We start from the raw sequence: 14122 nt of genomic DNA, 5'->3' as shown, positions 1-14122 counted from the left end.
TTTCCTTTCTCCACAGCACAGGATTGGTTTCCTGGCAGCACTGTTTATAGCCCTGACTCTTCCAGAAGCTCTTGCACTGCCATTATCCCCCCCTTTCATCTTCATACACCACTCACTCGCCAGTGGATCTGGCTGTGGGGAGAGAAGTGTGCCAAATTCAGGAGCTTCCTCCATGTATGCAGTAACTACCTCCTCCTCCTGCTCCTCCTAGGAGAGTAACTACCTCCTCCTTCCTCATCACATCACCCTGCTGAGTGAGCTGTCAGGTCACAACATGGCTCACAGATAAGTATAGCCTTGTGCAACTATGTTCCAGAGGGCCAAACTTGGAACTGAAACACCCAAACGACAGTGTAAAAGGCAGAAGGAGTTCTCGTCTAATCAAGGTGGTTGTGTTGAAATAATCTGATATACAATACATCTACTATGCAATACATCCACTATGCAGACAAGCTGTCTAAATCTTGTCTAAAGATGCATAATTTTATGCTGGCACTTTGTGATATAAAGACCAGACCTTGAATTCATGTGAGCTGAGTCCTAATTCCAAGCAAGAAGAAAAATCAAGTATTTTCTCTAAAGTCTTAAAAATGGAAAGCAAATCAAGGCTCCAGAGGCCTTTTAGCAAAGAATGGCTAAATGGGAGAGCTATAAGATCCTTACAGCCAGCAGGGCAATGACTGACCTTATCTGAAGCCAGGATTCTGAAGGAAGCTATCACTTGTTCAGCCGTGTCAGTGTCTGCTGTTTCTCTGGTCATGAAGTCAATGAAGGACTGGAAAGTCACAGTTCCTTGCCCGTTGGGGTCAACCAGAGACATGATTCGGGCAAACTCAGCTTCACCCTTTCACAGAATCCAAAACACACAAAAAAAAATGGTCACCATAATATCAATCACCAACAGCCCCCATCTCTAGTGACCCAGTAGGAACCACTGGTTTTAAAGTCTTTTTAAGCAGCTTCCTGACTCAGGAACATAAATGTCAGAGTGAATGAAATCTGGGATATTAAATACCCACCCCTCTTTTTCAAACAGGACTTAATGTTTTTTAAAAATGTATCCTTTGGCCTAAATATGCAGTATGTAGCTTTCAAGTAACTTTCTGCAGCTTCTCCCCAGTCCCACCCTCACTCAATGCCCGTTAAACTTGTTTTAACTTTACATTTGATTTTTTACCCAATCCTAAAACCACTGTAATATAGGTACTGCACAGGGAGGTGAAACAACAGCCCAGGAAGCAGAATACTTGCACACCCACTGAACTAAGAAGCAAGGGAAACAGCTCTGAGAATTTCATGCCAAATATAGGACAGATCACCAAAGGCTAATCCTTTTTTCCACTAAAAGGGTGAACTTATAGAATAGATAAACGAAATGCAACCCCAAAATGTAGTTTATGAGAATTAAACAGCAACAAACTCAATCTTCTTCATGCAGTTAAAGAAAAGAAAAAAAGCAACCAACATTAAATAATTGTTAATTTCAAATTCTAAAGTTTCCTTAATTCAAAGAGCAATACAGAAGACCACAGATTATGGTTTTCAAGCATCTAGTTTTACTTTTTACTTCCTTTTTAACAATTTGAAAATAAACAAAAAGCAAAGAAACACTAAACTACTATCTTTAGTGTAAATTACATTATTAGTATTATGCCAATTTAAATAAACTTTAGTGTTGCTGTGGTTAATGGTATAAGCTGTAAGCAGAATCAGGTGCCATTTTTTATTAAAATTCATACCAAATCATAACCCATTGAAATTAAGCAAGCTCTGAAATCATCGTGGTCCATCAATCCATTCTTCCTCTATTGACCAAAACAACATAAGGAATATAGAAGGAAAGGTTTGAAGAATCCAAGGTAATTCCCAGAGAGATGACGAGTTTAGACCATTGGCACATTGGATCCAGTGCATGAATAGTAATAATTGATATTGCCCAAGCAGGTCACCAGAATCATCATCAGTTTTAAAGGAGGAAGAAGTAACTAACAGATTACACACAGGAAACAGACATTTGCACCACAAAAGGTAACACCAGGAAAGGTCAGGGGAGAGATATGGGAGAAGAGGAAGGGAATGAGACAAGAATACAAGGAACACAACCAGAGAAGACAAAGAGAAGGGCAAGGAGAAAAGTTTGTTACTGAACCAGTAAACTCAGGAGAAGCTCAAGCTGCCTCCCTGGAGGAGGTCAGTTGAAGACTTTGTCTAAAAGGAGGCTGCTTATTTTGCAGGCAACAATGTAACTGTGGTATTACTTGGTCAGAGCTGAGTAAACACTAAATGGCATGATAGTGAGAAGATAAATATTTATTCTGTGTGGTAACATAATGTAGTGGTTTGGATAGAATTGTGTCACCCTAAATCAGGAGAGAGCAGTAAAAAGTTTGTGTTGAATCTTAGGACAAGAAAGTTTGCAAAAGTCTGAGTACAAGAAGCATAGGATCTCCCCATAGTTATGTAGCAGAGCACATATAAAACATCTCAAACCAAGTAAAAGAAACAGTCTGAAAAATCTTTGAAGTATCCATAGAAAAATACATTTTCAAGGCATGCTGACAGTCCATCTAACCCAGTTTTCTTCTCAGAGACAGGATCTTTTCAAAATGTTATGACCAATATCTTGGAGTTTTAACATCCAGCCTCTTTGGCTATTGTTATATTGGCCTCTCTGAAAAGAGAACAGTATCAGTTTGCTCTACCTGCAGGTCATTTCCAACCTGTCCTAGACTGATGAGGCAGGCTTTAAATTCATCTGATTGTAGATTGTCAGATTCATCCTAGCATTCCACCACAGGTCATGCATTTGGGAAGGTGAAAGGAAAGAAAGAAAAATCACAGATCAGGTTAGTTGGTTAGTAAAGAATATTCTGCTCTTGCATTAATAACTGTCTTTAGTTAATGAAAACATAACATCAACATATTGCAATGAGTAACCTAGAAACGTGTACAACTTCTGCAATTTAGGTTTTTTCTTGGAAGAGGGTCTTTAACTACAGGGTTAAACTGTGCTTCTCCTACAGGTGCTTTTTTAATATTTTTGCTGATAAGGCAGTTTCTATTCATCTGCCATTTGCTTCTTTCATTTCTTTCTTCATACAGTGTACATGAGATGCAGTAAAAAGATCACTGAACCTGGGGAAAGCTTTTTTTTTTTAACTCAGATACTGTTAACTTCACTCTTGATCTCATAATATTACTTAACAATTGAATATACCTATCTCAAAAGCCAGTACGAGTGTAAAACAATTGACCTCTTGTCTAGATCAAAATTTATAACTGACATAGCTTATTTTCAGTTTTATGTCTTCTTTGATAATCTATATAATAAGGTTTTGCTTTGAAAACTGACTTTAAAAAGCCCCATTGAATTCCAGGTTAAATGGCTCTTCATAACACTACATCAAACTCAGTTCTTGCTTTGAACCAATATTTTTTCCCATTTTGCATGTCAAGAAATTGACACTATCTTCTTAAAACCAGACTGGCTCACTTTTCTTTTCCTGTTCATACAAGATGTACATCTCGTATCAGAGATGCACTTCAGACTGAGTTAACATGAATACAATTAAGGAGATGTTCTAAGATGAAAAATTATTACCCTTATTGATTTTACAAATTGAGAGTCTGGTGAAGATCCAAGGTTTTCTGTCTGCTACAGATTTGCCTGCTGGATGAATAATTTATTTTTCAGAATTTCTATATTGTTATGCATAACTAAAATTATAGGACTTTTAACAAATGCACTGGGTCTGTTTAATATACTAAAAGGATATAGTGCTGCTTTTTAAAGTTCATAATGCCATGCATTTTTTACATATCATGCTGTGTTTAGATTGACTCCCTCTGCAGCAGCCTCCACTGGGTCCATAAAGGGAAGATGACAAATAACAGTGGGAAGCCAACGACAAGATAAAGCAAAGCTGCAAAGGTGGAGCATCATTTACTTAAAAGCCATAATCAGAGTGAAGCTTTTTCCTTTAATAATTCCATTTTACAAGATAATTTCTGCCATGAAGCATTCAAAACGGTTTATTTTATTGTTCTGAAAATGTTAATCTAAGCTGGCTTGAAACTCTCAAAAACCACCCTAAAGACAGGCTGTGGCAGAAGTGAAGTCAGCTCATTTTACCTTATTTCTAAAGCCAGAGATATTACTGTGTGTCTGCAAACAAAATGATATAAAAATGGGAGCTCAGACCCAAATCCTGCCCATCTGCCTTCTCTACCAGGGGGACAGAGGACTATCAGCTACTTGACTACCCCGGGGGGTGGGTGGTCAATATGTGCATGAGCTCCCTAACCAGGCACACGTGGCAGCAATAGCTGCCCAGCAGGTTGTGGAGGACAGATGGGAGTGAGAGATGTCAGCATATCTACCAAGAAACCATTTTATTTAGGAGAGGAGCATGATGGTTGTGCTGGGCCTCACTACCATCATCAAGTCATATGGGACTTCCCACGGAGGGCCCAAGTAGTTGTGTCACGTGGTATACCAGGTTCTCACATTGCTGTAGTTAATTTTTTCAGTCTGCACTATATGTGGCCTAAAATGGTATCTTTGCCTTGTAGTATGTTAGAGCTTCCTGGGACACAATGGTATTTTCCAACTAATGTACAGATCAAGCCCATGCAAGGGCTTTCTCATTGGGAAATGGTTCTCTATGTTGATTTTTATTGTTTGCAGATCTACATTAAGCACTGAAATGAGTTTTTTAAAGCAAAGAAAATAACTTTGCCTTGTTCATCTTTTCCTGCCAACACAAACGCTGAAACCCCCTTCCTTGTTTTGTTATTGGTTCCCAGCAATCTTTTCTTTCCCCTTTGCAAATTGTGTCCTTACAAAACAAGTGAGCCTCTGAGTCAAAATAATCCATTTTTATACATGTCTTTCAGTTTCTTGAATGCTGATTGAGCTGCATAAACCTGATCAGGGAGCTTCGACAGGGAGCTTTTGTCTTTTTGTTAGTAAAATATAGGATGACATGATGCTATTGGTCTGCATGCAGAGCCTCTACTTAAAATCTGTATTTTGCACAAAAATCAATAGTAGAATATGTTAACAGCCATTAGGATCATTCATGCAGAGCAGCTGCAGATATTTTATCACATACTTCTCAATGTTATTTAGAATTTACTGTATATACTGAATCTGAAAAAGAAATCCCCGTGGTAAAACAAAACCAGTGACTGACAACAAATCTTTGTTGGTGTCCCAGTTTGTCTGCATACTATAATTCAGCATAATGCACCATTTTGAACACTTCTAAACTACTTCTGTGATTCAGACATCGTGTCCTACTTTCTCTCTTTTTCTCTATGCAGTCACATTAAGGAAGGAAGTACCAGCAATGCTAAAGATTTATATTTATACCTACAACTGGATTGTGCCTGTAGGCACAACCTTCAGCAAGGAGTATGAGTAAGCAGCAGCATCCTCAGGAATAACCTCTGGGGTACCAGTGTGTGTAGAGGGCTTCCCCCTTCTCCCAGGGGGGATACCTGGTGGATGTGCTAAAAGAAAGACAACTCTTTCTGCCCTTGTAATTCTTACAGGCATGGTGTCCACTTTCTCACTGCAGTTTTAGAATCAGGGGCATGTAGCCCCAAGAACAAACATTGTAAACTACCAAATAATTTTCTTCAAATACTCAAGTTGTAGAAGCCATTTAGATAATTCATCCAATTATATACCTCTATTTAACAGTTGCAGAATTAAGCCCCATCGTGGATTATGAACTGTAAGATTATTATTTTTTTAATATATAATCTTCCTGAGGAGGAAAATAGGAGTTCATGCCTTGTATTTATAAGCAAAATAAGGTTTTTTTAGAAGCATTCAATAAAAAATGCTATGTGTATTTATTCTTTAAAAGGGTGAAGGGAGCTAATCTGCATATTAGTACTTTGCTGACATCCTCAACACATACTAAGAGCCAAATGTCAAGATACATCTTAAGCTGGAGGAATGCTCAAGAAGTCAGAGCTATAGCATGCATAAATGTTTCTGTCATGCTTAGGTATTTAAAGCCTACTTGTCAGGGACAGTATTCATTTTAGGGAATTTTCTGGCTATTCATCATTCAGAATAGCAGTCAAATTCTTTCGGTGTAATTTTTAAACTAAGTCAAGCATTCAGAAATGCTGCTGAGTGCAAAAAAATTACAGCATACCCTACTAATTCCATCTGACACTGAGAAGCTAGGATTTTTCATGTTAGTGTCTACATTCAGATGATACAGTTTCATATTCTTTTCTATCTAAGGTAACCAAGACCATAAAAGAATCCATTACTGCCTTCTCAATCTAAATGCCAAGTTTAAAGACTTCACAGTTTTTCTGCCCTGAGGCATCCTGGGTTTCCTTTACTGACCAAGACTAAATATTAATATTTGAGAGTGCAAGGACAAAGGAAGAATATAAAAATGGGAAATGAGTCTGCCACTCTCAAACATGTTTGTTCAATGTCTTCCAGTCTGTGTAGATTGAGTGGCATCTGCCCATTAAGTTAAAGTTTAATGTAATCACTATGAGCTTCTCTTTTATCACTGTTTCTACTACCTGTCCCCCACAGAAGGCCTGGCTCAATGGCTGATTGGTTTTAGATATCACTTTCTTCCATTTCTTTAACTTGCATTATGCTGCTAAGAACATAATTGTTGCACTGTGTCGGTGCAGAAGTCCTCCTAGACCAACTTCCCATGCCTGGTGCTAAGGGAAGGGGTGTAAGAAAGGGGATGCAAATGGTCCTTCCCTTAACATGCTCCTTCTGGGCTTCTTTTTTAAGGCCTCTGGATTACATCTGTCATGAGGTGAGGTCTACATCTAAAGCTGCATTCCCAGCCCAGGTAAGTGAGGCCACAGAAAGTGATGAAGCATCCATCTCCTTCCTCTTCTGACCTGGCCACTCAGGTTTCCTGCCTGAAACCATAACTCATTATAGCCTCAAGAAGGGCGACAGTCAGGGACAGGCAAGGATCTAGGATCTGGGAAGCACTTCTGTCTTGCACATTATTGTCATCTCCAACCTACCTGCACCTGTGTGACTTGAACACCCTCCTCCAGGCCATACAGCCACTCCTATGGTCTTGCTCTGTTGAATCTTTTGCTATCTCAAAGTCTTTCTGTACCTGTAAAGCCTAAAGATCTGTAATAATAGGGGTGTTTGGTGTAGGATTTAGCCTCTTCCTTGAAGACCTTCTGAGGCACCAGGAGGTGCCTATCATATCTCCTCAGTCACTGAGCCAGCATGAACTACAAAATCCAGGGAAGCTAGAAATGGCCATCCAGTGTAAGATATGCTAGGACTAAGTTGCCTTGATTCCTTATAATTAGGGAGCTGTCAAATCTTTGTGCAAAGACCCTGCTCTCCCTTAATAGGGTCTCTCAAATACTGGCATGTAATTTATCCAGACCTAGTACTCTGTCTGCTTTTAAAAGCTCTGATTGTTCAGTTATCAGTTCCAGTGCATTAGGAAAACCATTTAGTATGCTACTTCCTTCCACCTCAGTAAATTCATCTCTGCTTCTGTTATCTTCTCTTTCCTTAGAAAAAATAAAAAGGAATTATGCTGCACTAGAATCACATTAAGGTTTTCCATAAAAACTGTTTCTGATTTCTATAGCTAACCAGCTAAACTTCCCCATGCTTGTGTGTTTCTTCAAAAAGCAGAGGTTGGGCAATTCTGCTTTTCTTTCTAAACAATTGAGGATATTCTGAAGAACACTTAGCAAACTATGACTTTCCTTATCCAATCCAAATCAAGTACAAGTCCAGGTATGTGTAACCATTTTGAGTAGAGCTGGAAAAAGAGAACATCACTGAAATGAAACTGGCATTTTGCTATATCCTGAAATGACTTGAAGGAGACAACTCATAGTAACAGAATATAAATCAGAGATTAAGTATGGATTAGGGATTCTCTAACTGAAAGATCCTGTACTGGGAAAGGGACAGCAGCCTGGTGCTGCATACTGGTAATCTTTTTTCAGTTTGTGAAATGTGAATTTAGTTTTGAAGGCAGTTTCATGTGAGCAGAGCCAACAGAGCTAACACATGTACAGATTGTTCTCCAGCTGGGATTGTCAGATGCCTACCTGCATGTATTTTCTTATTGTGTCTATTAATAGCTATCTTTTTAACCTCTGTCCATGACTACTGCATAACTCACAGAAGTAGTGAGTTAAGTTTCTTCACAAGAGTGTTTCCATTCCTACCTTTTTTATTCACCTGGGATTAGATAACAGAAAATACCATCATCTTATTTTCCAGACAGAAAATGAAGGGATTTTCCTTCACAACTATCAGTGCTCCAACTACATTTCCTACAAATCTATTTCTAGGATGACAAATTTAGATTAAAAGAAAAAAAAATTCACTGAGATTACAGCTAAATTTCATGAGGTGGAAGCTGCTGGCAAGTAGATAGAGCATGCTGCACTACCTTAAAATAAAGGGGCTGGTTATTTTCCAAAACAAACATATTTATCCAGTTCTGCTTGTTATTTGAAAAAATACTGAACCCTATTAGCAGAACTATAACATTACATTTAAAGAGTAAAAATAAATCCTCAACATACCTGTACTATGCTACGGTTTCATAAGGCTGTAAATTCTTTGTTCAATCATCTTTTTGGCTGTTTTTTAAAAAAAGCCCCTTGCTACTGCATTTGCAGTTTTTTCAACTGCAGGCTTTCATTTGGAATGAAACAAAGCTTGCTTTCAGGAACAATAAATATTGCTAGTTGAGAAAAAGCAGGAGTACTGTACCCTGTCAAAGTGATTGAATGATGCTCTGAAGTCATTCATTTGTTCCTGGGTGATACCCTTGGCATCTCTTGTGAGGATCTGAGTTTCAACCTCATTGATAGTTCGAGCAATGGTGGTAAGCAGGAGCTCCCATCCAACACGGATGTGCTATGAGAGAGAAAATACTGATTTATTAAAGAATCAAATATATTTTTCTAAGATTATAAAAAGTGCAGTAAGCAAAAAATCTAGTTCTAGATGTTTATGATACCTTTTTCCATACTACGTACTCTTCAGTATGACCAAGGATCATCAGAAATAAAAATGACATTCAGAAAAGATGTGGAGTAACTTTCTAAATGGGTACTTCTTCAGTGAAAGTAAAAATCAGTGAAAATAAAACAAGACTTGTGAGATAATAGGAAAGTCTGTCAAATTCCACCCTCTGTTCCAGTCTCATCAGATGAGGGATGGCAATTCTATGTCAGAAGAGGGCAGAATAAACTAAAACAAATACAAGGGAGTAAATATCTACCTCCATAGTGTAGTTGGTGTGCTTGTTGTCAAACACCAGAGCTTCTTGTATAAGCTGATGATCTCCTTCCAGTTTGTCAATGTTGTGTTTATAATTGATGATATTGTGCTCATATTGCTTCAGCTGATTCATCTGGTCCTCCAAAGGCCCTGTCATTTCAATAGAGCTGCGGGCAATTTCCTGGCAAAAGAAACACCACCACCCCCCCAAAAAAAAATTTAAGCTTCAGGTTTGCTGATTTGACTGATGTTTACATAAATATATTTTCATACTAAGAAGCAACAGTAATAAAGCCTTTATACAGCAGAGACAATAAATTTTACCACAGAAAACACATCAAAATATATGTGGCACATAAATTTCTGGAATAGAGAACCCAGTGATCCTGGTACCTTTCCTTTGCAGAAAGCAGAAGTGAAATAATAATTGTGTAGTGATTGATGTTTCTAAGTTACATCACCTGCTCTACAAGCTTCCACAGTTCTAAAAGTCATCTTAATGGGTACTAAACACTTCAGGATCAAACAGCCAGTGAACTATCATGAAGATTGCTATTGTCCTGGATATAAAGCAGAGATACAAAATTAAAAACCAGTTTTCTGGTCATCTTCTGCTTGAGGGTCTGACACTCACCTCCATCTTGGTCTGGATCCATGGCCCAATGACATTGGCCTGAGCAGCAAACTGGCGACGCAGGCGCTCGTTGGCGTGCTGGCGGGCGAGTTCCTCCTGCAAGGATTGATCCCTCTGAGGCACCAGCTGCTTCACCTGTTCCAGTGGGAAAGCACCAAGTGTGAGAAGGCACAACTGAATACTTCAACAGCAAGTGGAACAAATATGTCCACAGCTAGTGATGTTTCTTTTTTTTCCTGAAGGTTGGTATCAGAGGAACAAGCCAGAAACATGATCCTTGTATTATCTGCCAGTTCTGTGCTGACCCAAGAAATTGCTAACATGGTCTTGAACAGCCTGACCAGAGAGATTGGCACAAAGAAAGAAGAAATTCTCACCTCTGGCTGGATTAAAGTTCAAGGCATTTACCTTGAACTGCTATTAGAGCAGTTACGTTGGTTTTCTTTTGAACCACAGGTGATTTTAAAGTGTGTAAGTAATTGTTCTAAGAATAGTAAGTGCAAAACATTTTGTTTGAGCACAGCCATACAGTAGGATGACATGAGACACATTCTGTCCATCGTGTATATGTGGAGTTCTCAAATACATTGCTAATACTTTTTTTTTACTTCTGGATTGCCCTAGGAGATTCTGAATTTAGTCCTTATTGCTTGGTTTTGGTAACCCACTGAGGGTGTGTTCTTGTCCATGTAAGTTTATATATTTGGTAAATTCATACATTCTGTCCAATCACACCTTCAGCATATTGAGTCTCAGTTCCTCATAAAATAAAGTGTGATTACTCTACAAAACCCTCTTTAATCCCTCCTCAGCATTTTTTTAAGGAATTGCTAATTTCAATCTAACTCAACAGAACATTCATGGTCCCAAAAATGTTAACTTTTCACAGAATTTGTGAAAAGCAACATGAACTACTCTTTATACTGAGATTACAATAATTTCCTCTGGCCAGTCACCAGCTCTTCCCTAGCCCCAAAACAGGCTTCTCTTGCCCTGCCAAAAAGCCAAAAAGGAGCAAGGGATGGTGAAGTGAGTCTAGCAAACATAAGGAAACAACATCTGATAATATAGACTAGCTTACAAATCTACTGTCAAGTTATCTGAATATTCTCAGTATTACTAAACCAGAACACTCTTACAATATCCTCTTTGTATTTAGCATACATTACCTTTTCCCACTTGTTACGAATTTCATCCACACTAATGGTGCTGTAAGGATTGCTTGCACTTATTCTCATGCTGTAACTCTGAATAACTTTTTCAACTTCATTCTGGATTGACAGTATGGCCTGCCTTTCACCATCTGCCTCTGGCAAAGTAGCTTTGAATTGATCATGTGCAGAGATTAAACTCTAAAAGCAGAAAAAGAGAAGGAAAGCATGAAAACTTCTATGTTTCTACAAATATCTGGAAGATCTGCTGACGGATATCTTTTTTTTTTTTTAAATGTGTTCTATTCTCAAAGAAGGAAAAGCTTCCTGTCTTGTTTTCTCTATGACTAAGTCAAATAATAGACAACAATTTACCTGAATTTCCTCTATGCTATGAACAATAAACATGTCCTGTAGGTCTTCCATAGCACCTTCCATCCAGTTGTTGAAAGGAGCAGCTCTTTTGGCAAACTCCAGGTGAAGCTGATCAATCGTTTCAAGCAATTTCTCTGTCCTCTGTATGGGTTGGGAAAGGTACATTTGTTTGTTATCAGAGGAAGATCTAGCTCCACACACGTACCCACCCATGCACAGTCATGCTTCAGTTTTTCAAAAGCAATTGATTGTATTGCATTGATTCAGCCACCTGCTTTAAGGCTCCAGGAAAATGACAAATTGCTGTAAAGGTACTTTCATAACCAGTACATTCAAAGGGGTTTATGACTTTGGAGGATAGCAGGTGGAATTAGTTTTCCTCTATATTTTAAGTATTTTTGCTATTTTGATCTATCTGCACATCAGTTAAAATCTGCTAGTCTTGATTTACTGATTTATTTTAAGAGTAAAGAGGAATACATTTTCCACCTTGGCATACATGTGTATGACTACCTCTTTTCTGAAGAAAAAAAGTTTTGAAAAGTATCTCAGTGCTTTGGAGTCTTCAGTACCTAAAAACTAACTCAGTGCTGGCCATTTTCCTGTACTTCACCTGATTAAGCTCAGGAAAGTATGAAAAGGTAAGCACCTAATGACTTTTGTTATCCTTGCTGGACATGAAATTCACAATGAGTGGTGCTATAAGCTGCATTCCATTTGTTGCTGCTTTTGAACCACCCTTGGATACTGAGTCCTGTCTGCTGTGAGCAATTTAATCTGATGAAACCACAAAACCACAGCAAAGTGAAATGGAGATCTGAGGAAAGGGTTTCTTGCCATTTAGATACCAAAGTGGATGCTCAATGGCATTGTTTTCAGAGAGGAAAAAAGGGTTTATTTCCCTCTCCCTGCCTCAGCTGAACTGCTGATTGTTGTTACATGGTTTACCTCCAGTGCCTCTCTCCTTTTCTGAGTAAGTGTTCCCAGGCTGTCCCATTGGTCACATATCTTTTGGCATCTATCATTGACACTTGCAGCATCATGGTAGTCCAGTTCACTAAGAAAGAGTGAAGACAAAAATCTGTGTGACTTTCTGGAAGACAGAAGCAGTTGCATTTTCTAGACTCTTCCACTGGCCCTTGGTACTTCTTTCCCTCTTTTGTCCTCCAGGTAAAAAGGACCTGCAGTACAGAGATGTGTGGTCTAGACAATCATCATTTCAAGAAGCACAACACAGGGATAGCATCAACTTCCTCTGTTGTGAGAAAAATCAAGCATCCATCTGTGACAAACAGGTGATAAAGACAACTGAGGTTTCTAACCACCTTTATCTCTACTATTTCTGTGGCATTAACAGTTTGATCTCATGAAGACCAGAACACTTGAGTCTGGAGCTTTATCAAGTTTCTGAAGATTGGTTTGGTTTTAACTTAATTGGCCTGAAATACAGATTTTTTTTTTAAAATAATCCAATGATCTTTTCCAGCCTTATATGCTCTGAAATTATTTAACTGAGAAACAGACCTTGGGTTGCATTCAGTCTCTCTCACAGGCCTGGCAATACTAGTAGAGGCTGCCAAATCAAAGAGAACAGTTTTTATCTTCCTGTGCAGGATCTCCTCACAGAGTTACACTCTAGAAATGGCTGGCTCAGAGAACAGGAATATCCAGACCCACATGTGCCCAGCATGAATCTGTGCACCCACAAAGGATTCAGTAGTTAGCATTGCTTTTTCACCTGCTTAATAGGCTTGTATCATCCTGAAAGCAAATTACTATTCTGCCTAAAACTGGAATAACTTCTTAAGGCTCTGTCCTGAGATTCTGCGGTGAGTGTTTCAAATTGAATTTTTTCAGTCAGTGGCAGATAATCCCCTTGATTTTGCTGCATCCATCAAGACCATAATAAAATACATGTGTTTGGCACTTTGAAAACTAACTCTTACTGGTGTATCATTAGCCACTGAATTTAGCTCTTGGCTGCTCCTTGAGGACACTTTGCCCAGAAGTAAACATTGCAGAGATTGTGACTATGTGACAACATGGCAATACGAAGCTAAGATTTACTTTAATGCTTGAACAAGACATTAAATGCAGATATAATCTGTTCCTTTCTTTTAAAAATTCTTCTTTAGGTAGTTGGCAAGAGGAAGGTAATTTAGAGAATCACAGATATCAAAACAAGAACGGAGGTGGCTTTCCTCCAAGAGGTCACACTGTAAGGCAAGGAGAGTGTTCATGCTTCCTCTTCTAAGCTCAGACAGAGCAATGTGGTTTGGGATAAAGTTGAGATGTGAACCACTCTGTTTAAAAGAGGCTTGAGATGTGCTGCAATCAATCCACTGGTGAAAGTAAAAATAAAATGCCATAACAATTCTATAAAAATAAAAAAACAGCCCAAAACTGTGAAAGCAGAACTGTCTCATATGAGAAGAAAACTGTCAGCAAGACATACTATACAAGGGCTCCTTAACCTGAAAACTTTCTTCCTCCTTTTGAGCAAGCCTTTTTGTTACCTTTCAATGGATGCAACAAAAGCCATCTATTTGTTAAGAAACCTTGGAGTTTTGGATGAAACAGGACACTGTTTTATTGCTGCTGGAAGTCATTTGGCTTTTTTATTATTATTGCATATTGAGATTATTAGGTGATAGTTCTGTGTGAGCTGTGAGCTCACTA

The 14122-nt window shown here is 38.5% G+C and overlaps 1 protein-coding gene across 1 annotated transcript in view; it reads right to left on the bottom strand.

The window, feature by feature from the left end:
- The window catches only part of ACTN2 (actinin alpha 2), a 67271-nt gene that overhangs the window by 1994 nt on the left and 51155 nt on the right, over positions 1-14122 (bottom strand). The window contains exons 13-20 of the mRNA XM_008496494.2: positions 12392-12500; positions 11444-11584; positions 11087-11269; positions 9918-10052; positions 9285-9464; positions 8771-8917; positions 1740-1805; positions 686-844 (exon numbers count right to left, since the gene is read on the bottom strand). Of these exons, the coding sequence (XP_008494716.1) occupies positions 686-844; positions 1740-1805; positions 8771-8917; positions 9285-9464; positions 9918-10052; positions 11087-11269; positions 11444-11584; positions 12392-12500 (1120 nt within the window). The remainder of the gene's footprint in view (positions 1-685; positions 845-1739; positions 1806-8770; positions 8918-9284; positions 9465-9917; positions 10053-11086; positions 11270-11443; positions 11585-12391; positions 12501-14122) is intronic.

Source organism: Calypte anna, chromosome 3, assembly GCF_003957555.1.
Source record: "Calypte anna isolate BGI_N300 chromosome 3, bCalAnn1_v1.p, whole genome shotgun sequence".
NCBI classification, from domain to species: Eukaryota; Metazoa; Chordata; class Aves; order Apodiformes; family Trochilidae; genus Calypte; species Calypte anna.
Note: the sequence above shows the minus strand (reverse complement) of the source record. Positions and strands in the feature narration are given on the sequence as shown.